This window comes from Anabrus simplex, chromosome 1 (genome assembly GCF_040414725.1).
Source record: "Anabrus simplex isolate iqAnaSimp1 chromosome 1, ASM4041472v1, whole genome shotgun sequence".
Classification (NCBI taxonomy): domain Eukaryota; kingdom Metazoa; phylum Arthropoda; class Insecta; order Orthoptera; family Tettigoniidae; genus Anabrus; species Anabrus simplex.
The window spans coordinates 881,329,407-881,355,869 of record NC_090265.1 but is presented as its reverse complement, the minus strand read 5'-3'; the positions used below and the strand labels follow the sequence as shown (position 1 = coordinate 881,355,869).

Here is a 26,463-nt window from a genome sequence, read left to right as displayed (position 1 = left end):
GGACAGGGATTAATAAAAATGATCATGGCATTGTATAAGGAATGTTGTAGTTGCGTGCAAACACAAGTTGGCAGGACAAGTTGGTTCAAAATAACTAGTGGGCTGAGACAGGGAAGTGTTCTATCACCAATCCTGTTTACAATAGTAATGGATGACATCATGAGAACAGCAAAAGCAGCATATAGAGGAAGAGAAATGAACATGATGTTATTTGCAGATGATATTGTGATTTGGGGAGAAGACGACAGGAAGGTTCAAGAACAGTTGAATGTGGTGAATGGGAAGATTGAAGAATGTGGATTGAAAATAAGTGTAGAAAAGAGTAAAACTCTTGTTATGACGAGAGGGGAGAAAGAAGGGAAAGGTCAGATTAGACTTGCAGACAAGCCCCTGGAAGTAGTGGAAACGTTTAAATACCTGGGGAGTGAATTAATGGAGAATGCTCGACTGGATGCTGAGATTAGTAAAAGGATTCAAGCTGGAAGTTGTTTCTATCATAGTGTAAGAAATATGTTATGGGACAAAGATGTGCCAATGGAAGCAAAGGATACTATGTACAAGATGTATTACATACCCATAACAACTTACGGAGCAGAAACTTGGACAATGACAAAGAAGGATGAGAGTCGAATACAGGCGGCCGAAATGAAATTCTTGATTAGTATGATACAGAAGAGTAGACGAGACAAAATAAGGAATGAGAAAATCCGGGAAGAAATTGGAGTGGAAAAAATGAATGATAGAATAGAGAAGAGCCGACTAAGATGGTTTGGGCACATAAAGCGAATGAGCGACGAAAGAATGCCAAAAAAGGTGATGGAAATGCAAATCCAAGGAAGGAGAGGCCGTGGACGACCACGATTGAGATGGAAGGATACCATCCAACGCAGCATTATAGAAAGAAACCTGGACTGGGACACAGTGTTGGAGGAGGAGTGGTGGAAAGACCGAAGAAAGTGGAGAGGAACCATATTTGCCCCTACCCGGCTACAGCTGGATAAAGGGAAATGATGATGATGATGATGATGATGATGATGATTAAACAATAGGTTACCAAGCTTAATGTCATTAGAGAAATAAAGGTTGTGTAAGTGACTGTCACTTGAATGCAATAGTGGAATGTGACAGAAAAGGAATGGAGGAAATAATTGTACCTTTTGAATATGGGAAGGGGAATGAAGGGGGAGAGAATTTGGGGGATTTTTGTGTGAGAAATTGGGTTAAGTTTGAGTAATATGTGGGTTAGGAAGAAGAATAGTCAAAAGATTACGAGAAATGGATGGGGAAACAAAGGACAAAGACAGTAATTGATTATTCTTTGGTGGAAAGAGCAAGTCATAGACATTTGTTAGATGTAGTAACTTTGCCAGAAGTAGCCTATGATGGAGACCACAGAGTAGTGATAGCAAAAATGAAAGCAGGAATAAAAAGTGAAAATGAAATAAGTAAGAGAGAAGAAAATAAAAGTATGCAAACTAAAAGGTATGTAAGTACGAAGACTGTTTGAAAAGTTCTCGGAATCACCGCTAGATGTCAGTGCTAGAGCAACGAGGTTCCCGCGCAATAATCACACATCCTTTGTGAGTGAACACGTGGTGTGTCAGTGCTCTAGCTGCTGCAGGAGTGTGGTAGTGACGACTCTTTGTTGTTGTTCCCGCGTAGTGATTTGTGACAATGGAAAAAACTGAGATTCGAGCAGTGATTAAATACTTTGTAAAGAAAGGTATGAAAGCAAAGGAAATTCATGCCGACTTTCAGAACACACTGGGGGACTCTGCTCCTTCAACTGTTGCCAAGTGGACCAGCAAGTTTAAATTTGGTCGGGAGAGCTTGGATGATGATCCGCGTAGTGGACGGCCAAAAAGTGTTACGACCCCAGAATTTATCGCATAAGTGCACAAAATGCTCATGGAGGATCGTCGACTGAAAGTGCGGGAGATTTCTGAAGCTGTAGGGATGTCTTCTGAATGGGTATATTATATTTTAACCGAAGAATTGGGTATGAAAAAATTATCCGCAAGATGGGACAATTGACGTTGGACAATAAATGCACCAGATTGGAAATGTCCGAACAAAGTCTGGCCCGTTTTCGGTGCAACCAACAAGATTTTTTTGCGCCAGTTTGTGACTACAGATGAAACTTGGGTCCACTACTATACCCCAGAGACAAAACAGCAGTCAAAGCAGTGGAAACATGCTGATTCATCACCACCAAAAAAGCAAAGGCAGTGCGTTCGGCCGGAAAGGTCATGGCCTCAGTTTTCTGGGATGCAAAAGGCATTCTGTTGATAGATTATCTTCCTACTGGCCAAACAATTACGGGGCAATACTATGCGAACCTCCTAGACCAACTACAGGAAAAGATACGCGAAACAAGGCCTGGTTTGGCAAGGAAAAAGGTCATCTTTCATCAGGACAACGTTCCACCGCATACAAGTGTTATTGCCATGGCAAAACTTCATGAACTGAGGTACGAATTGTTGCCACATACACCTTATTCACCTGATTTGGCACCATCAGACTTTCATCTATTCCCCAAGCTGAAAATTTTCCTCGGTGGACGGAGATTTCCTACAAGGGAGGAACTGACAGCCGAATTGGAGAGGTATTTTGCAGGCCTGGAGGAATCTCATTTTCGAGATGGGATCAAGGCATTCGAACATCGCTGGACCAAATGCATTAGTCTACAGGGAGACTATGTTGAAAAATAAAAGCAGTTCCACCTAGGTAAGATACTTAATTCTAGTACATTCCGAGAACTTTTCAAACCACCTACGTAAAAGCAAATTTCCAATATAAAGTGAAACACCACATCCTCGGAAATGAGGTGGAGAGTTGCAGTGGAATGGGACATGTTCAAAAATGAATTTGTAAGTTGTGGAGAGAGTGCTTGTGTGCGAATAACTGAAAGATTTAATTTCCTTGTGGGATGAAAGGTAAAGGAAGCAGTGAAAAGTAAGAAGAAAGCATGGCAGTTCTGGAATAGGGATAAGATGGAAGAAAGTAGGGTTACATTATAAAAAGTGGACCATTGCCAGTTTACTTGTAGGCGCTCTTAAATGCTGTTCAATATATTAATTAAAGTGCGAGGAACAAGAAAACATGGTGGAAAACATACCTTGATATTGTACTATTACTCAACATCATTGAATAGTGTACTACATATGACAACGAGAGCACATGCCTACCACATTTACAAGGCAATTGATGAGTTATGGTGTCATACCTGACATCATAAAGTATTAGAGACTGGAGTTAATCTCCAAGAACTGTTCAAATTTTCACTATCACACATGAATGGCAAATTTGATTAATTAACAATTCATTAGGAATAATTGATCTGTCGTGGCATATGACATCACAGGCATTATACATGTTTTTAAACTCAGCAGTTGACAGTTTATATTTATTTACATCATAAACAGGTTCATCAGTATGCACTCTATTAAAAATGACTGAAATGCCATGAAAACAGATGTGTTGTTAAATACTGTTGGCACTAATGTTGATACTGTTCTATGCATGACCGTTTGTCACTTTTTTCAAATGTTGAAGCTTTGACAGTTCAAACACGTGGTTTGTGAATGTGAAGTGTTAGAATTGAAACGTAAATTGTCGTGTAAATAACATTGTGTGGTGTAATTCATGAAGAATGCAAATGAAATAAAAGGTATTACTACTGTAGTTTTCACTGGGGGAAATTTGGACAATATATTTGCAACAATTATACAATAATTCAAACTTCCAGTATATTGTGAGTATTGTTTTACAATTTAATTCATTTTACCAAGTGATTTAGAAGTGCTGTTCTTAATCTTGAATCATTTCTGACAGTGTTACGTACAAACATTGTAAGTAGTAATTTTCTAAGTTTGTCAAGTGTTAAAAATTGGACTGTCGTGATATGTGTTGGACTATCAATATTTCTGCACGACTTTCAGGGTGTCATGATATTTTAGAGGATTATTTGCAACATTTATGCCCGTTTCCTCGATATATGAGGTAACAAACCTATAGCGGTATCGGTAACCGATACTTCAGCGGCTACACCAAACATAGTTAAAGGGAGGAAAGTAAATGCAATTACACGGTTCCTAAGACACTACACTCACATTAAAACATCTGATGAACTACGCAGAACTCCGCCGAAAACAACACTGGTAAATATCAGTGAGGGCAACTTGATGATAATAAAACAGGAACGTGGAAAGGAGACTGGGAAACCTTACCAAGGGCCATGGAGGTGCGAAGGTTGCGGTTTTCCGAAAAGCCAACAGTGATCTCTTGTTTTCAAAATATTATTTACAAAATCGGCAATACAAATTAACTTCCGAAACAAATTCAGCTGTACACCAAATCTAGATACACACTACACACGACTTAGACGTTCTTTGACAAATATAGTTTAGATGATCCTAGACAAGAGCTTTGCCTTAAGTTCAAAGAGTTGAGTAAATACATCTCAGTACAAATCAAATTCCACAAATACAATATTGAAGGTAAGAGGAAGTACAAAATACTATTACATTTTAGAGTGAAATCAAAACTTGCTTTTCAGAACATCTGATCAAAAGAGTGGCAATTAGGGCAAACTCCTGTGATACACCAACGAAAACTAAATGGAACTTAAAACCGGACAGAAAACAACAGCGCTTACCCTAAGGCAGGAGACGTTCACAACATCAAAAACTTCGACAGACTCGGCAGGCCAAGAGTATCGAATGGTTAACTTGTGTTTTTGCATTGCACGAACTTAAGATACATCTTACAAGTAACAACTCGCATTATTGTTCCGTATTGAAGATGACGCTAGGCATAGAATCGCAAGGATAATTTAATAAAACCACCTATTCAATACTTTCCACGTTTAATGTGCTTTAAATCTACATGAATTTATGTAGACTTATCAGATCAGGTACATGTTTCACCCATTATGTGGGCATCTTCAGCCTGTAGACAACCTTTAGGTCAAGATTTGGGACCTTTTTAACCTTATATAGCATAATATATGGACGTTAATAATCTCTTAAGACTAACATGCCAGGATAATAATTTTTTAAATGTGAACAAAACATGTTTTGTGGATGTAAATGTAGATTTAAACCACATTAAATGTGGAAAGTATTGAATAGGTGGTTTTATTAAATTATCCTTGAGATTCTATGCCTAAGATACATCAGTCGGTTTGATAAAGTACCCACTAACTCATAGGGCCGTGAGCTAGGTATAATTTGTTTACATTGATGCTTTCACAGTCTGTACTTGTAGCCATGATATGGGCTTTTGGACTTACGCAGTGTCAAGAAAACAAGGTGAAACTCTCTACATTTTGCAGAGAACTTTGCTGCCTGTCTTCAGAAGAAAATCTAGACTTTCCACGAGGAAGTCTTCTACAATATTGAGGGTTTGAATTTAAGATTATTTTACCATTGGAGCTGTAGTAGTATGCTCGTTCATCACCAGGTGGCTCTCTGTATGTACTAAGAATAATAAAATGTTATAATTTATCTTATAACATTGTATGGTATTGAATAGGTGGACCTCTCTTGTTTCCATTAGATTCTCTGTACGTTGGTACAACGCTCTATGCGGGAGCCGACGATAACATTAACCCTTACCACTCATGCGGTGGGCCATGGCCTGCAACGAGAATATCCCGCGTAGATCCTATGTCAGACTTTTCTTCCCTATATAACTCCTTTGTCGGGTTACGCACGTATGAATTACAGGTACAGTAAGCTACTGCCATCTTTTGACAACAGTTTGAAGCTATGTATATCTATAATCTCTTTGAAATCAGGCTTTGTGCGCATTCTTTGAAGATCATGTGAGTTCGTAAACAGGCGTTGTTTAAATAGCAACATGGTGTCGTTCAAGCAGCATGAGAAGGAAATAGCCAGACGTTTAGGTGAAAGTGACGTTGATTTCAGTGATAGTGAGAGTGATTTCCAATTAAGTGGTGAGGAAGATATTGCGGAACGAGACTGTGCTGGTGAGTTGAGTGATGTAGATCCCGACAATGAGAAAAGTATGCTAAATGGCAGTGCTGGTACCTCTGCTGATGGCTGGAGGGAATACCGTGAAATGGACTTGAACTTCAAAAGAACCCATTCACAGGTAGGCCCTACGTCAGGTTATAAGCCACCGCAAGGGACTAAACCTAACAGTGAACTTGACTTTTTCCAATTATTCATCATTGACGAGTTATCGTCGGAGATTGTGCGCGAGAGTAACCGTTATGCCAGTGTAAATATTCAAAAGCTTACACCCCTCAGACATGAGTCTATTAGGATGTCATGGATAGATACTCTTCCTGAATTCAAAGAACTTTTAAGCGTAATCCTAAATATTTCAGTGAACAGTAAGCCTGAATTACGACGTGAGACAGCGTTTTTCTGCAATACTTGCAGAAAAAAGCTTGGAGTGCATCCCGCCAAGTGCTGACTGTCTGAGGTAATTTCAGGCTTAAAAATGCTGAACATTACAGCTGAATATTGTACTGTACTTGTATTATATTTATTTTGTGTTTGCTTTAGAAATCGAGGATTGTGGCGACGTTTAGTAAATTCTCAGAGGCTTGCAGACTGAACGCTGAAAGGCATAACAGTCTATAATGATAATGTATGTAATGTATGCTTTAGTTGATTTTTATAAATATGCTGTCCATATGTTTGTGCTATCTCTTATCCCTCTGCAAGCAGATTCCTAAATGAAGCTGGAGAGGCAGGAGTGTTAAGAAAAAAAAAAAGAGTACTAAGGGTTAAGCTCCAGTTAAGATGTTCATCACACCATGTATGCGTGAGGAGTAACAGAGAGGACATTAGACGAATATGGTAGAAGAAATAAATAGAAACTATTAAAATAAAAATGCAGTGAAAGACACCAGGATAGAATAGAACAGAGCTGAAGAATGAAAAGAAAGTATGTGAAGAAAACCAGAGGATGATAATGATGGGTGGGGGCATAACCGTTGTACACATGTTATGAAAGTATGACATTAATACAAACACTGCATAGCTTGGAATGAACCAACTGGTGATGACGAACGTACGAATTTCAAAAACACCGAGACAAAATAACTAAGAAAGGACTGGCTACCTGCGTAAATCCTTAATGGCTGGCAACTACGTATTACTTAATTGATAGCCAGTGTCCCTGTTGAAATTGTTAGGATATTTACATATTTCCACAGCTTTCCATTTCTCGTTTTTTCCTCTGGTGAATTTCTTCAGTCTGTCAAAACTAATTAATGATATAATAAAATTTAGAAAATCCCTGAAAAAGAAAACATTTCACAACCTATTGTAACTTAGTTTTGACAGACTGAAGAGAGACTCAGGTATTCCAAGTTATGTTAGAGATTTCCATATGACTGATCTAGGGACACTATTGTATGCCAAGTTCCATAAACACAATAATTGGGCCTTTTTCCTGTTTCCCAATATTTTTCTGCCTGCATCCTCAAGGAAAATATAAAATTTGTTGTACTCCTGCCAGCCTTGTACCCATGTTGTTCCACTTCTTTCTTAGGTTAGTGTACCATTTCATTGCCCTAAATATAAATTTTTTATAAAAAATAACAGGGAATTGAAATCGTCATTTGCCGAGAATAGCGGTAAAGTTCCGTAAATCGTGCGGCAGAAAGTTCGAAGTAATGAAATACCGACTAATGGAATCCATGTGGCCGCTAACATAAGGGAAAGTATACAGGCAAACGGAATCCAGGTAACCGTGATATAAGAAAAGTTCACTATAAACCAACAGTAGGAACATTCGAAGATCGTAAAAAGGAAGAATATACACAGAAAATTTCAAGAAGCTACTGTATAAAGAAATAGCAGATTTTAGAGAGAAGATACTAAAATTACCGGAAGAATTAACAAAAATACGAAGTCCAAATGCTATACTTCTTGTAAAGATATAGGGTCATAGGAAAATTACACTGCATCAGATGAAGAAGACGACTGAACGGAAAGCAGGGTTGAACTGAGGATCGATGAAAGTTTATTGAAGAAGATTTCTATGAAAATGATATCTTGAAACATTTTAACATTAACCTGACAGTATTTAAGCCACCATTCGTGTCGTTAAAACTGCAATAGTTGAATTTACGTCATCATATTCTCCTCATAAGAACCTAAAGAATATAAGAAGGCTTTATAACTAAGGAGACCGTGGAATTAATGTTATATTTGTCTATGTTTTGCATGCATGTACGTGAAAACGCTGTGATGGCCTGCTAGATGGAGATGGGATTGGCGACAGACTGGAACCGAACCGGCCTTGCCCGACAACACAAGTCCAGCGATCAAGACTCGGAGATGCCGCAGATATAAACCAGAGATGATCGCCACATAAGAGGACGAAATTACAGCAGTCCCAGCCCTAAACACAGGCAGAATAAGATTAAAAGCTGTATTTTTCAAAAGTAGATATTTGTGTAGTATCATGTAGTAATTTGTTGGTTGTGTTGATGTAAGGAATGGATCGATGTATCTTCGAGAGATGACTTATAAAGATAGTTTCATCGCGAACGTATTGATAGTGCTGTTCAGATGAAGGTGTTTGGTAATCTTCAAAAGCAGATAAGAACTTCCATATGTAGGAAATGTCGCATTCGCCAATGAAGCACAATAATAACGTCTTGTCAGTCGATTTTCAAAGAGTTATGCCATAATCAAGCTGTTCAAATGTACTTGGAGTGAATAAATACCGGTAATGCATATCGAATCGTAGGTTACCAAGATCATCATTAATATCAACTTATTGCCAAACGTGAGTAAATATGGGTTATATTTATATGTATATTTTGACAAATCAAGTGCATATTGTCAGAAATAGAAGTTGTCGATCCATAATATTGTAATTTCATTGGGATATGGAATTACTCAAATCGAGCGTTACATTGAATAGATCAAATGAAGTTTATGTATGCGGTGATGTAAGGATATGATGGAAATATGAGATAGGGAGTGCGAATAATAAATAATAGATATCCTTGAATATTTGTTTGGGGAATGATAATAAATGGAAGGTCGTTTGAGGAAAGAATCTCACGTATAAGTAATTAATGAGAGTGTATGTAACGTAGTGTAGAATTATGGTTTTATTTAATGCTTAAAGCGACGTAACCTCGAATAATCTATATGTGACGTATTGGCAAATTGAAGATGGGTTTACAGGATGTTAATGAAGTATGGTCATCAGAAATTAATCTCAATTAACCTACAACTCAGGCTATTATGGCAACCTGAAAGAAAATTTCCACATCCTATTTGATATTTAACTTGATTTAAGCTGAAACACTAGATTAGTGTCGGCAGGTATGAAATTAGTGTCCTCGTAATATTAGCTTATCGCTATTACTGGATTAGGAACTGTCCTCTAATGTGTGCCTTGAATTATTGCAAACATATAATTGAATTTATTAAGCGATGCGACATAGTATAACCTTGAATGCAAAGGTGTTGAGTCTATCTTGAAGATTTTACAGGTTTCATAGGAATATTTTGATCACATCTAGTCATGAATAATGATATATATATATGTGTGTGTTTATATATATATTAACGTAGGTAGCTATTACGAGCTACAATCATGAAACATTTCTTATTCTGCGTGTGTTTTCTGAAAGATAAAGTTAGTTGAAGAGCCTAGACAGATAATTAAGCTTACTTACCAAAAGAAAAAAAAAAAAAAGGGAAAAAAAAAAAATCTCGGATTCTTAAGTTTATAATACCAATATAAATGGTCCGTCATTGGACATTATAAATTTTCCAGCTAACTCATTCTTGGTTGCCAGCGTTTCGCCCTCGTGTGCTAGGGTGGGCTCATCAGTTGGTACCTAGCACACCTACCAATACGCTGGCTAGTGCGTACCGTGGAGGCCACTGCGTAGGCTAACCGGAGCCACTGGCAGTGCCGATGCACTAAGAGACTTTGTCTCATTATCAAAAATTGATGCCTGCTTGGCCATCAGATGATATAGATGTTGATTCCCATGGGGAATCTGAAATATTTGTCCTGAATGAGCAAATTTATAATACCAATGTAAATGGTCCGTCATTGGACATTATAAATTTTCCAGCTAACTCATTCTTGGTTGCCAGCGTTTCGCCCTCGTGTGCTAGGGTGGGCTCATCAGTTGGTACATAGCACACCTACCAATACGCTGGCTAGTGCGTACCGTGGAGGCCACTGCGTAGGCTAACCGGAGCCACCGGCAGTGCCGATGCACTAAGAGACTTTGTCTCATTATCAAAAATTGATGCCTGCTTGGCCATCAGATGATATAGATGTTGATTCCCATGGGGAATCTGAAATATTTGTCCTGAATGAGCAAATTTATAATACCAATATAACCGAAACTGGATGTATGTCAGAAATCGACATTCTGCTGGAGCTTAACAGTAGAATCTTATATTTCACAAGAATTTGACTTTATTCATAAAAGAGTTTCATTTTTATTTTACTCTTGTTGTGTCATTTACACAATTTCAAGCTAATTCATTAATCTAATTAATTTCTAAATGTCAATATAAAGAACTATACAATTATAATTTTTTTAAATAAGAGAATGAGAAGATGAAGATAGATTGTAATTCATAATAAGTCAGGATGAATTCATCGAACAATCTTAATCCATGAAAAATTTTAGGGGAAGAATTATTTGATAGGATGAGACCATAGGCAATAATGAGGTAGTTTTTGATCAATGATCATGGACTTCAAGGACGACTTCAAGATTTTTTTTTGTTTGGATGAAATACCAATGTACATACAAAATATTTAGAAAACATTTAGCTCATCTGAAAATATGATATCATTTTGAATAAATATTAATAATTTAGAATTTAAGTGATTTTATATTATTTATAGATTATAAGATTAATTTAAGGTAATATCGTACCTGAAGATGGTAATTAATTGAGTTTGAAACCGAGTCTTCATGACCAAATATTCCAATCGATGTTCGCATGTAATGAAAGGTAGAGAGGGTAATCCCAGTCGGATTCACGGTAAAAAAGAAATGCTGATGTAACTTATTCCCTGAGATATTGTTCGAACATTGAATTTTCTTGATTGCTGAGGAGGACCGAAAGGTGAGATAGGCACTGTAGCACGGCTCTAGATAAATAGTCACCCATAAGAACGGTACAAGAAAAAAAAATTGTTACCAAGTCGTAGAGCTCGATAGGAGAAAGACGCCGCGGGACTAAGCGTTCGATTCAGGGAAAAGGTAGTCGCCCACTCATGGCAAGAAAATGTTTCCCTAGTTCGGCTCATTAGTCAAACCAACTCTTAAGATATGGCTGTACAGCATGGGCTCTAAGAATTATCCATATCCCTAGGCTCACAGCAGTGAAATGAATTACATGTCCTGAATAGCAGTCTACACAAAATGGGATACATAAGGTTATGCTAAAAGAAATGAAAGTCCAGACAATTTGACTTTATTTACAATAATCAGAAAAACTGGAAATGTCTTTTTGGAAAGCGCCTAAGAAGATTCTTCTCTATCAACGCAGAGAAAGATCCACGAATTCAGTGAAGAAGAGATGGAGAGAGAATGAGAGACCAAAAATGGCTACTTGGTTCAATACAGATTAGGCTGATGGTGACAATTATCTGAGAAAATTAAGGTACTGTAAGTGCTGATAAAATAAGTGGGAGAACAAGCAGCAGAGTCACAACTAATTTATAATCTGTTGTGAAATGTTTTCTTTTTCAGGAATTTTATCATTAATAAGTTTTGACACACTGAAGAAATTAACACTTATAAATTAACGGAGTCGAAAGTGAAAAGAAATGGCTTCCACTATAATAAATCATCAGCACGATTCATATTGGAGATGGATACTCTGAATGGTTTTGAGACAACCTTGGGAGTACAACAAGGAAGTGCCCTCTCACCTGTTCTATTCATAGTGGGAAAGACCTAAAGGGAGTAGGAAATGGAGAACTACAGGCTTTGATGTATGTGGATTGTATATCAGTATTGGATGAAATAGAGGAGGGAGTACAAATCAAACTTAATATGTGGAAAATCAAGTTTGAAGAATATGGAAAAATGAAGCTTAGCAGGTGCAACATACAACTGCATGACCAACAGGTTGAAGTAGTAAACCAATTCAGATATCTGGGTAGCATGATGGATAGAATGCCTGGGCAGAGCCAAAATTACTGAGTAGAGTAATCAAAGGATCCAATTTCTACAGTCTCATGTGAAACTTACAAGGGTAATCCCAAAAATAAGGTCTCCTTTATTTTTATAAATACAGAACTCTGTTTTTGTGGCTGTTGGTCACAATATTGTGAAGGGTGTTTCCCACGCTCGCATATGAACATGCGCATGCCACACTGTGGCACTCAGTCTTGGCTTGGCAGCCGTTGAGAATGGAGCTCCCGTTGTATATTACTGCGAAGTGCGCGCATTTATTCGGTTTTTGAACGCAAAAGGTACTGAATTGATTGAAATCTATCGCCAGTTGAGGGAAGTGTACGGTGAGTCATGCATGGATGTCAAAATTATTCATAAGTGGTGTAGAGAGTTTGCAGCTGGTCAGACTGACGAACGAACAAAGGAGCAGTAGACCGTCAATTTCCATCGAGACAGTCGTGAAGATTGAGCAAATCATGCGCGAAGATCGGCGGATCACCCTGGATGATCTCTGCACTTTGGTTCCTGAGGTTTCCCGAAGCGCCGCTCAGAGAATTTTAATGAAAAAGTTGAAATACCGGAAGATGTGTGCAAGATAGGTGCCACGCATGCTGACTGAAGACCACATGCGGCAACGAGTTGATTCTTCCCGCACATTTCTTCAACGCCTTGCAGCCGAACAGGACAACTGTTTGGACTCAGTTGTCATGGGTGACGAAACCTGGGCGTTCCATTTTACACCTGAGACCAAGCAACAATCACGCCAGTAGCGGCATCCCTCTTCACCAAAGCCGCAGAAATTGAAGCAAACACAGTCTGCCGGTAAAGTCATGACAACTGGCAGTGAGCTTGTATGACATGGGCATACAAAAACTGTCACAGCACCTACAAAATTAATCGACCAAAATGGTGATTATGTAGGAAAATAGCTAAATATTGAAGCTGTAAATTGATGTAAACCATTGTAGAAATAAACAGGTCTATGTATTTATAAAAAATAGGAGACCTTATTTTTGGGATTACCTTCATAGAATGGGACAGGAATGTTCCTAAACAAAAAACACGCTGAACGAGTCTTATCTTATTTCCATTCTTATACATTATATATATCAAAGGACATTTGCAAGCCTAATGCTTGTGTGATGAATTTTCTTAGAACTGCTTCCAGAAAATACGATTTGATCATATAAAGAGTAGAGAGATCTGAATAAACCAGGATTAACTGAACCTTTGAAGGGAAAACTAGGGCCAACCAGACTTAAACTGTTTAGGCATGTAAAAAGAATGAACAGCACAAGAATACCGTGTGATTAAACTTATTTAAACTTTGGAGACTGTAATGTAAATAAAATATAACTAACAAAATGTATAACAAAAGTGGTAATGAAGATGGGCATCAGCTGCAAAATATTTGCAGAAATAAATAACTCAGTTGAGCATGAACAAACTCCTTCTCGCAAGGTGACTGTCATAAGGCTCCAAACTTGCTTCATTATCTTACCTGCGACTTTTTAACCCTGAAAGTGAATCCGGGTATTTTCTGTACTCCACCCACAAGATGAATTGCCATAAGTTTAACTATGTGAATTTACTCCCGAAACAAAAACAGCAATCATCTGATGATACCAACTCATCTTGCCGCTAAACAAACTCGTAAATTATGTCTCTAAAATTGACAAACCACAGATGTGCAATATACCCACAATTTAGCTACACTAAGTTTTGATGTAATTATTTACACTTACGTATATTACATACCTCAAGGTAATATTCCATTAGGCACTGCCTGATGCTGTTGGAATTCCACTTTATCTAGTAAAGACCTTCTTTACACATCGATGCCCTGTTTTTGCTGAGGTCATTCCTAAACTTAATCACAGACACTTCCTTTTCAGACCGATGCCTTGAGTCCTCCCAGCTTCCATCAGCTATTTCCAAAGGTTGGTTTGTCCCCTCGTGTTGCTCCGAGGTATTGATGTACATGAATAGCCTCCTTGGTTCACAGATGTATGTACATAGTTTTGAAGGCCAGGCTTCAGAGTGATTTCATATGGATGAGATTGCTGTATCTTTCTTTACCTCTTATGCATGAACAAAATAATACCATCACCATGGAATAAAGTCACCACGTATTGTAACTACATGAGGTAAAAATCCAAGTCACCTCACTATACTATGTGAATCTATCCAAACAATTTCACAATGTAGAATCAGTGAACGACGAATGCCATGTCAATTGAATGAAACAATGACCAGGCAGTGAACACTTAGCCAACTGTTTCATCTGGCAATAATCAGTTCTTGTCTGGCTGAGTGGCTTAGGCGGTTGAGGTGCTGGCTTTCCGATCCCAACTTAGCAGGTTTGATTCTGGCTCAGTCTGGTGGAGTGTGAAGTTGCTCAAATACGTCAGCCTCGTGTTGGTAGATTTACTGGCACATGAAAGAACTCCTGCGGGACAAAATTTTGGCATCTCTGAAAACTGTTAGAAATAGTTAGTGGGACGTGAAAAGAAAAAACATGATAAATAATCAGTTCTATGCAAAATAACATATTAGCTCCAGTTTACATATAAAACTCCATGTACTGTACATTCTTCCAGAGAATGAACTCCTTGCTTCTTCCACAGAATGAATACAGAAAATGACTTCATAAAGACCTCGGATTGAATCCGTAATGAAAACAGTCGCCTGCACGCATGGGTATATACAGTCTTGTTCCACATGGCTGTAGAGTCTCCCAAAGTTCACTGGTAGCAATGCTCTCCTTGGCAATTCTTCAAGTATCTCTCTGTTAACGCACCTTCGTTTAAAATCAGAGCTTTCTGATTGGGTACCGAGCAACCGATACGAAAATTAGCGAACTCACAATTCATCCATATTGATAAATTACAATCTTCAGACTGTACCTTGGGTTTTCAAGCCACTTGATGCATTACTTTCAACTGACTTCAGCCTTCTTTACCGATATAGTCACTGTTCCCATGTTGCACAACTTTGAAGAATCTACACTGAAATTATACAAAATGTGATGATATACATATTCGGTATTCCCTAACTACAAATTCTTCTTATAATATTATGTTCTTACATCTCAACTGAACAAAATCACATGATTTTTACTACTTTGTATTACAAATTATTTTACGAAAATTTCCTAACCTAAAATCAGGGGATCGTACTTTTGTACGGTTACAAGGCTAACAGGCAGAAGACTGGTTGGTAGACTGAGGAAAAGATGGATAGACTGAGTTACGATATGGAGAACAGAGGATGGAATTGGGAATTCATCATGAGTAACAAAACCATTTTGGACAGACAAGATTGGAGAGCGCTCATTTACAACCTGCATATGCTGGAAAGGCTCTATGATGATGATGATGATGATGATGGAATGGATTCTTTCCTCATTAGTTCCCAGGTTTTGTATATCTGTTTCTTCTCAGGCTCTGACAAGTTTGTTTTTCCTTCCCAACATAATCAGGAGGTGTGTGATGAAGTGGAGTTTTTCATTGTTCCTTTGCTCCATCTTTGTATAGTATATGCTCCTGTTCACATTCCTGTCCTGCTAATTTGACATCTCATTGTGTTTATCATCTGTATATATTCCCAACCTCTTTATTAGTTTGTGGTCTTTACCAGTATGTTAAATTATAATGTGCATTTCCAGGGTTGACCGTAACAAGTACCAGATTCATATCCCACTGCCACCAAAGATTGACCCTACTGTTACAATGATGCAAGTAGAAGAGAAGCCTGATGTAACATACAGTGATGTTGGTGGGTGCAAAGAGCAGATTGAAAAGCTTAGGGAAGTTGTTGAAACTCCTCTACTTCATGTAAGAAAATACCTGTGATTTTTCTATAATCAGCATTTGTACTTGATTTTGTTCGTTTACATTTCACACACATGTGCTTGTAATTTCCAATAACCTAAATTATTTCATAACTTTCATTAGTATAATTTTTCATATATTCATGAATATTTGAACATTTTCAGAAAATTTGCTGTTTCTGCTAATGTAGGATTTTTATAAGATTTAAACTTTGGAGATTTTGCTCATCGTAGAGCAGTTCATAAATTTTCAGTGATACTGTTAATTATTTGTAAATTCAAAGCAGTAAATGAAAAGGTATTGTTGAATGTTTCATAGCCTTCCATAGAATACTAGTTTTTGATTTCTTTTTCTGGCATGTTACTTTTAATGACATCATTGATTATTGCAAATTCGTCACTTAATTTGCTGCAGTGTTCAGTAGTTCTCTGTTTTGCGGTAGGGAAGTTCATACTTTCATTTGTTTCCTGAATGAATGGTGATTGCATGGCTTGCTTTAGCTCTTGTTCTGATAACAGCTATTAATCTCTGCTGTATTACAGTTAGCTCAATCATCCCTGCACAATATACAAATTACATGCAGCTCTTCATTATTTCCACTATTTGCCTGTCAGAAGAGTCGCTCATAAGTTGTGTCATTAACATGATCATTGTTTGCCATTTTCAGGATTTACTTACCATCAGTACATGTTTAGCTCTGAGACATCTAAATTAGAAAAGCCTTTATTACTTCCAAATTGCTGTGACTTTCCAGCATTGGTCTTGTAGTGATAGACCTTCATCTCTGTAGCTTGATAATTGCAGCATATGGAAGAATTTTCATCATTTTTTAGTAATAAAAATAAAATAGTTCCTCTTCAACATCAGTTTCACCCATAACCTTGTCATTTTCAGCATTTAAAAACAAAAAGCAGACTCTTGTTTGTGACAGCAATAGTACATCATTTTTCTTTTACTTCTGATGAAAACATACATTCTCCTGTATGACATTGAAATTGTAAGCAGTGAAAACATACATTCTTCTGTATGACATCGAAATTGTAAGCAGTAGACCAATTTCATTCTCAGTTTACTGTGTGGTGGAACCATAATCATTCCCAGATCTGAGAACATATCCAATAAAATCTGGGTTTAAAGGAAGCTGTATTTCTCGTTCCTCAAAGTATCGTTTCTCCTGGATCTGTTGTTCATTGATTTTGAACCCGACAAATTCTAAATCCCGATTGATCGTCATATCGACATACAAGCTTGCTGTTCCATCTCCCTCCAACGCTATGTGATGTAGTGGTAGGCCAATAGTCAGGCGCAGAGTTATTCTGCGTCCACCAAGCATGAATTTCTGTTGGTTATTAAACAGTCTTACATATTGTGTTGCCTTCTGGGAAATCACGCATGTTTTATTCCCTACTGTAAATTTCACTCTGCGGCGTACTAAGGCTTCAGTTCTGAAAGTGTATGGAGTAAGCCGAACGTTCATTTTGTTCGTATTTGTAGCCTGAAGCCGCAGTGCGCTCTCCAGAAACCTTCGGTTTGCTTTGCTGTCAGGGGTCAGGGGCTGAGGTCGAATGTAAATTTTGAATTTTGAGCTTCAGTATCCAAATCAAGCGAGTTTGGGGATGTAGCCTACGTTCTTAGAGTACAGTGCTTCACTTTGCATGTATAGTATAGTTATGTCATGTATAGTTATTATTGAATTGTTGTATGTAGTGGACGTTATGTTTAATTCAAAATGATGCAACCATCTAAGCGAATCTGTTATTTTTGCACATTCTTACGTAATTCATGATTTTTATGAATATCTATTTCATTTTTATTTCAAACAAATTTTTCAGTATCGGGCGAGTTGGCCGTGCGCGTAGAGGCGTGCGGCTGTGAGCTTGCATCCGGGAGATAGTAGGTTCGAATCCCACTATCGGCAGCCCTGAAAATGGTTTTCCGTGGTTTCCCATTTTCACACCAGGCAAATGCTGGGGCTGTACCTTAATTAAGGCCACGGCCGCTTCCTTCCAACTCCTAGCCCTTTCCTATCCCATCGTCGCCATAAGACCTATCTGTGTTGGTGCGACGTAAAGCCCCTAGCAAAAAAAAAAAAAAATTCAGTGAAAACAGCGATATATTGCAGGATGTCATCCATCAATCGGTTGCATAGAAACAATAATTATATTTTGATGTCAGTGTATCATCCTTTCAGGTATTAGTTCTATAGAACTGTTACGGTCTATACAAAAGATTTGCATTTTCACGCCATCTCTTCCTGGGGCGTCCCAGAGATCTCTTCCCACCGGGACAGTAGTTTATGACTGCTTTGGGGATCCTGCTTCTGTCCATCCTGTTTAGGTGCAGTAACCTGCTTTTACAGATGAGGCTCTGGGGAACCGAGTCATGGCGGTATAACCATTCCATCTCAGTACTGAGGAAATGCAGTACCATGCAGCTGGTTCAGAAGCTGAAAGGTGACCGACCCACCACTGAACTTACCTCCTCCTTGCCAGCAACTAGTTGGGGGGTCATTTCCTTGCTTTCAAGTCTATCAAAGATACAATTGCAGAATGGGGGGGAAAAAAATCTGTGTATCAATTATTAATATCTTGCAGCTCGTGATATTAAAATAGATTCCTACGCTATCTAGCTATTTTCCGTGCATGTCGCTTAAACCTTTTGTCAAAATCATTAAAAGTTAAGGCAAGACATGAATTATAGATACAATTTATTGATTTTGACTGGTGATGGTCTCTTGTAAGACCAAAAATAGTTTCATTAATTATATGTAACTTTTTTAAGGTTACAATAAATAGTATTGAGTAGATGGAAACCTTTAGCTCTTTGTTTTACATTATATTGCTCTTCAATACGGCAAACTGCTTAATTTTCTAACGTTATACAGTTGTGACATATTGCAAATTTTAGAAACAATAATTATATTTTGATATCAGTGTATTGATTATTAACATCTTGCAGTTTGTGGTATTAAAATAGATTCCTACTGTATCTAGATATTTTCTATGCATGTAATTTAAACCTTTTAATGCCAAGAGCATAATATTGCGTGTTCAGCTTAATCCGAATTTTTTAAAGTCATTTATTTCAAAACTTAAGTTCCCACAAGGGAATCGTAATTTAATTTCACCAACTGTGTTAATTACAACATTCAAGCTCTTTAGGCCATTTCAGATTATAGTAATTGCCATGTAAGGCCACACACTAGAAAGTAAATACAGTAGAAGTCCGCTATAGCGAGTACGGCATATAACGAGAACTCAGTTATAGCGACGACTTTTTCCTGTCCCTTCAAAATTCCTATATTAAACTGTGTATCGTTCTTCGGTTACAGCGAGAACCCTATCACTGGCGCATCCGTTATTACGAGCGATTAAGCGCGCGCGCGATTTTTTCCATTACCAATATTTATACACCCCAGCGATGATATTGCATGCCATAGATTACCTTCGGCATCGTTTCCTCGCTATGTGCACTAGCGATTTATCTCGTCTACATTCGAAGGTGATGTCGGAGTCGATTAGTAATACCCGCCGACAGCTGTTCCGTAAAGAAAAATCGAAATGAAAGAGAACATATTTTCGTAATAAATGCGTAAATAACGTGTCCGATAACTGTTGTTAACTCGTTAAAAATTAAGGCTGACTAAACTATCGCTTAATTTTGAGGCTAAATACTGCAATTAAGTAAGAATGGGATAAACCTCGAGATATGGCAGAGTGCTTAATTGATTTCAGAGGTTAGTTTATATTTTGTCGCGTCTGGTTAAATTACGGAAAGGCTATTATGAAAATTTATAGCGAGAAAGTTATAGTTTCTCTACTGGCGCTTGAAGTGTTAAGTTAGGATACGTGATGCTGTTTGAATAAGAAAACTGAAACGTTTGCAACAAAATGCGATGATCATCTTCGGTACGGTATAGTTTTCTCACTTTGTGCATTTGCGATCTCTCTCGTTGACATTCAAAGGCAATGTTTGAGTTGATTAGTAACACCCATCGATTGCTGTTCTCTAAAGAAAATTTGAAATGAAAGAGGATAACAGGTTTTCGTAATAAATGCGTAAATAACGTGGCCGATAGCAGTTCTTAACTCGTTAAAAATAAAGACTGAAGTAAACGATATCTTCATTTTAATGTAATATACGGAAATTAAGTAAGAATGTGATATACCTCAAGATATGGCAGAGTACATCACTGATTTCAGAGGATATTTCATATCTTCTTGCGTCTAGTTACGGCTATTTACATGTAAATTTTTCGCGTGGAGATAATTTCTCTACATGCGTTTCAAATATATTTTCATGATAGGCTACATATACGGTTAGGTTAGGTGACGCTGTTTGAAGAAGAAAGCTGAGGTGTTTGCCACAGAAATCTCTGGAGTGATACCGTATTTTTCCGAATCCAAAACTTTTTTCTCAGAATCTCATGCGAAAACTCAAGGGTTGTTGCATTCGTGGCCTAACAGTAAGTTAATTGATACCACTGGCAACTACAGAGGTAAACACGCTGCTGCTCTCCACACGCGCACAGAACTCGTTGACAATAAACGACCGCCTCTTTACTACACATCGCTAGTCGCGACAACCGGTTGTGCAGTGCCTGTGTGTTTCTCAAACCTGCAGAATGGCATCAAAACATGCGACCCTTCGAATTCTTAGAAAAGCCATGGCTACTCAGTGGCAGAGTCATAACACGTCTATTGTACTTGACGCTTAGTAAACTTAAGGTTTATAGACAGCAGGAATATTTTCGTGATAGATAGTCGTATTGTAAAGATACGTGGAAAAGGTATTGCCGGCAAATTTTCAACGGGTTCTAGTCGATATTATGATGCTAATTTTAAGTTGATGTTTATTAAACACTCGAAAATGTAAAATAATTGTGCAGCCGCAAGAAAATACGGCATAGGCCTAACTAAAGCCAGTATTTGGCGTTAGCGTGAAGACAAAGAGCTAAAAAATGCGTACCGGTACTGTACAAAAAAAAGCATCAGTGGTCCGCTACAAGGACGCTTTAAAGAAGTCAAAGATGAAATTGTGAGGTATGTGCACGAAAAACGCAAGGGCGGAAGGGCCATACCGTGGCGCAATAAACTCGTTCGTTGACTTTCAACGTTCGCAATTAGGCCTATACATCGCTAGCTGCTGAATTTGGCCGAACCCGACAAGCGAGACGTGCGTGTAGCAGTAGCCGGTTATATCTGACGCTGCGTAAAAATAACAGTTTTGTAGACAGCAAGAATAATTTCCTGATGGATCGTTGTATTGTAGGTTGAATAGGTAGATTGAATAGGTATTGCCGGAAAATTTTCAACAAGTTCTTTTCGGTATTATGATGCCAATGTTAAGTTAATGGTCCTTAAACCCGCGAAAATAAAGAATAATTGTGCAGCCACAAAAAAAAAAAAAATGGCGTGACGTCAGTCAATGTCCGGCGTCTAAAAATGCATAGGCCTAATGTACAACAAGGCATTCATATGATTTTACAAACTTCTTTTTGAGCCTGATTTAAATTTTTTGAAGGGAAAAGTGGGGTTCATCTTGGATTTGGAGAAATACAGTACTTCAGAATGAAATTAAACATACACTTTCACGTAGTATCGGATTACGAAAAATAACAAACAAGTAAGCCGTAGTGTGGATATCAACTGCGGAAACACAAGTTTTGAACAAAATGATTGCCTTTTCATACCGATTTTAATGCGCATGAAGGGTTTTCCGACTTTTATACAAAAATCAGATATAACGACAATCCGTTTTAGCGAGTAAATTTTTCGCTGTTGTAAATTCTCGCTATAACGGACTTCTACTGTATTGCTGCCCAATTCTCATTTTTGTAATGGCTGATCACTGTTGCTAGCAGGCGGGTGAAACTCTAATAGGGCTTTTGGTTCCAATCTGTAGCTAGCTTCAGGTAGTTTCAGTCTCTTTTTCTACATGGCGCTGTAGGTCATTCATAACGTGTAAATAGTTATATACACGTTCTGTAGATGGCACGCAAGTAAGCTTGAAATGAGCGTTGTTAATAATTAAAGGCAGTTTGTCTCGAAGTGAAGTATTTCAAGTCTAACTCAATCATTGGGCACTTCTCACAAATTAATTAGTCATAAAACATCAAGCATTGTGGAGATAATATTGCTGAATTGCATCGAATTCGACTTTCCCCAATCGATTAACCTTGTTCGAACTTATATCAATTTTAAATCGATAGTTTCCATGATGCTACAGTATTTGTGTTGTTTGAATTCCAAGTGCTCATGTGCTTGTGCTGTAAATCTTTGTTCCTTGTGCTTGTTTATTTGAAATATATCTTCGCCAGTCCTCCTGAAATCCTGTATTTCCTGTTTGAGTACACATCAGGGGCTGAAAGCTGAATGGTTCTATTAATGTAGTTCTATATATTTCCTGTCTCAGTGCATTTAATTCTGTTATTTTTATTTTCATGTGGTACTTGGATATTGATGTGATACCCCATTGTCTTGCATATGGTGTGCTCTGTTGTCTTGCTTTCGAAGGGATTTCTTATTTTTTTTTATAATATCAGCTTTGTGTTAATGTGTCAATCATTCATTTGAAGTTAAAGCTGCTTTGAGGTGTGAGGTTATGTTCTCAGTAACATAGTACGCCATACGAACTAGGGGTATCAGATCATTATTTACAACATAGTAAGTACTTGGAAATAAAAATATATGAATTACAATGTATTGGGCATGGAAGTAGTAGAACTGCATTATTATCGCCGTTTGGTGGCGGGGGGGGGAAAGGGCAGGCAAAAGGATGGGGGAGGAGCCGTAAGCATACCCGGATGTGCGTCACTGCGCCGGATGTTAATTCTCCGCGCTATCTGTTGATAGTAATACTAAGGTATTGCACCAGAATGCACACTGTGGCGCTATCTCGGAAAAGAGACTAAAACTACTAGCGCCAAGTGGCTTGGAACCGAAATTTATCATTGAGTTTCATCTCTATTCTATTCTATCCTCTTTGGTTGCTAGCCTGACTAGTTACATATTAAAATCACCAGACGTAACCATAACAAATTAACCTCAAAGGATCGATAATGAATAATAATGAATGTTCCCTTACGCTAGTAAATGAGAAAAGTTAAGATGAAATAAATCAAGATACAGTAGAAGTCCGTTATAGCGAGAATTCACAACAGCGGAAAATTTACTCGCTATAACGGATTGTTGTTATATCAGAGTTTTGTATAAAAGTCGGAAAACCCCCCATACACATTAAAATTGGTATGAAACTGCAATCAATTTGTTCAAAACTTACTTTTCTGCGGATGGTATCCACACTACGATTTGTTTGTTATTTTTAAAAATCCGATACTACGTGAAAGTGTATGCTTCATTTCATTCTGAAAAAAATTACAGTTTCGTATTTCTCCAAATCCAAGGCGAACCCTACTTTTACCTTCAAAAAATTTTGATCATGCTCAAAAAGTGCATTGTAAAATCATATGAATGCCTCTGTTGTACAGTACGCATTTTTATACAATTTTTAGACGCCGGACATTGGCTTTCGTTATGCCGCACTTTTTTGCGGCTGCACAATTATTCTTTATTTCCGCAGGTTTAATGACCATTAACTTAAAACTGCCATCATAATACCGAAGAGAACCGATTGAAAATTTGCCGGCAATACCTATTCCATGCGTCTCTACAATACAGCAATCCGCCAGGAAAATATTCTTGCTGTCTATAAAAACTTTCATGGTACTTTTACTCAGTGTCAGATATAACCGGCTACCGCTACATGCACGTCTCGCTTGCCGGGTTCGGCCAACTTCAGCGGATAGCTAGGCCTAATCGCGTACTTTGAACGTCAATGAACGAGTTTATTGCGCCACTGTATGGCCTTTCCGCCTTGCGTTTTTCGTGCACATACCTCTCAATTTCATTTTCGACTTCTTTAAAGCGTCCTTGTTGCGGACCACTGATTGCATTTTTTGTATCTTTGTCTTCGCGCTGACGCCAAATATTGACTTAGTTAGGCCTACGCCATATTTTCTTGCGGCTGCACAATTATTCTACATTTCCGAGTGTTTAATAACCATTACCGGTAACTTAAAATTTGCATAATATCGACGAGAACCCGTTGACAACTTGCCGTCAATACCTGTTCCACGTATCTTTACGATTATCCATCACGAAAATATTCTTGCGGTCTATAAAACTTTATTTTACTAAGAGTCAGGTACAGTAGACACGTTATAACTCTGCCACTGAGTAGCCGTGGCCTTTCTAAGAAGTCGAAGGCTCTCATATTTTGATGCCATTCTCCAGAATCGAGAAACGTGTTTGTGGAGGCTAATAGTATCTCATTCTCTCTTCACTATTTCCTGAGATCCAGTGACGTTACACACAGGCACTGTAAAACTGGTTGTCACGGCTAGCGATGTATAATAAAGAGGGGTCGCTTATTGTCAACGAATTGTCTGTGTGCGTGCAGGGGTGAAAAGAAGAAACGGGGTTACCGCGAGAGTTGCCAGTGGTATTCATTACTGTTAGGCCACGAATGCAAGATGACCCTTGATTTTTCGCATGAGATTCTGAGGGGGGGGGGGGAAAAAACGTCTTGGATTCGGAGAAATACGGTATTACTCCAGAGTTCTTTTTCAAATAGCGTGACCTAACCTAACCGTACGGTATATGTGTCGTGTAAACATAATTGATACGCATGTAGAGAAATTAGTTATCCTCGCTAAATATTTATGTGTGAAGAGCCTTGCCGAAATTTAACTAGACGCGAGAAAATATGAACTATCCTCTGAAATCTGTGCTGTACTCTGCCATATCTTGAGGTATATCATATTCAAGCTAATTTCAGTGTATAGCATTAAAATTAAGAGATCGTTTACTTCAGCCGTTATTTTTAACGAGTTAATAACTGCTATCGGCCACGTTATTTACGCATTTATTACAAAAACTTGTTATTCTCTTTCATTCGAATTTTGTTTAGAGAATAGCAGTCGTTGGGTAATACTGATAGACTCCAACATCGCCTTCGAATGTCGAAGAGAGAGCTCGCAAATGCACATAGTGAGAAAACTATACCGTACCAAAGATGATCGATTGCATTTTGTGGCAAACGTTTCGGTTTCCTTATTCAAACAGCGTCACCTATCCTAACCTAACCGTATTATACATATGATGAAAACATACTTCAAGCGCCTCTAGAGAAACGATGAAACCTTCTCGCTTTAAATTTACATGATAATAACCTTTCCATAATTTAACCAGACACGAGAAAATATAAACTAACCTGTAAAATCAATTATGCACTATCTCGATGCGTGACCCATTTTTACTTAATTGCAGTATTTAGCATTAAAATTAAGCAATCGTTTAGTCAACCTTTATTTTTAATGAGTTAAGAACTGTTGTTAATAAACTTAACCATGATAGGTTAATATTGTGTTTGGTCCGTATTGACTGGTCTGAATGTATAATATTACTATTTATAATAGTTTATTTAAATCCGCCTTGATCAATACACTCATTAAATGAAAGAAACATTATTTATTAAACCATACATGTTTCAGGAAATCTCAACCATTCCCTTCATCAGTGGTTAGATCAAAGAATAACACAATATGACACAATCTTTTGTTTTACAATTTGAAGGAGTATTGTGTCCCAATACATCATATCAAAGAGTAAAGAGAACTTATGAAATATTATAAAAATGATCAATACATACAGTTTTGGTTGAACTGAATGAGAACACTATACAAATTTAGGATCTTCAAGTTTTTCTTCTTCTTTTTGTTCCTTAAATGATTATATGCTAGCCTAAACAGTGGGTTATCTTCTGTACTTTTCTCATTTAAACTTGATTCAGAATTACATTTTTGTGTAAGGTAAATTTCTAAATTTTCCTAAACATTCATCAGTTTTCCCTTTTTGGTCGAATGTAATAATTTCATGTCATTGGAAATGTCTGTAAATTTATGATTCATTTCAACCATATGTTCTCCCATTGCCGAATATCTTTTATGTTTGACCGCATTAACGTGTTCTTTGTACCTTATAGCCAAACTTCTTCCGGACTGTCCTATGTATCGTTGTTTACATGTTTGGCATGTTAGTTTGTAAATTCCTGATTTATTAAATATGCATTTATTCTCTATTTTATCTGAATTGAAAATTATCTTATTAGTATTATTATCCGTTTTGTATGTGACATTGATGTTCTTTTTCCTGAAAATTTTAGCCAGTTGATAAGAGTGCTTATTTCGAAAAGTTAGAACTACGAATTTCTTTTTTCCAACAGATTTATTAATAGAATGATAAATAAAGTGAAAAATGAACCTAAAACAACTTTAATTAAAGAGCAAAAAGAGAAAAAGAAATTCTGAATCAAGTTTAAGTGAGAAAAGTACAGAAGATAACCCACTGTTTAGGCTAGCATATAATCATTTAAGGAACAAAAAGAAGAAGAAAAGAAGAAAAACTTGAA

The 26,463-nt window shown here is 37.5% G+C and overlaps 1 protein-coding gene across 1 annotated transcript in view; it reads left to right on the top strand.

The window, feature by feature from the left end:
* The window catches only part of Rpt1 (26S proteasome regulatory subunit Rpt1), a 141,294-nt gene that overhangs the window by 63,384 nt on the left and 51,447 nt on the right, over positions 1-26,463 (top strand). The window contains exon 5 of the mRNA XM_067136524.2: positions 15,828-15,996. Within this exon, the coding sequence (XP_066992625.2) occupies positions 15,828-15,996 (169 nt within the window). The remainder of the gene's footprint in view (positions 1-15,827; positions 15,997-26,463) is intronic.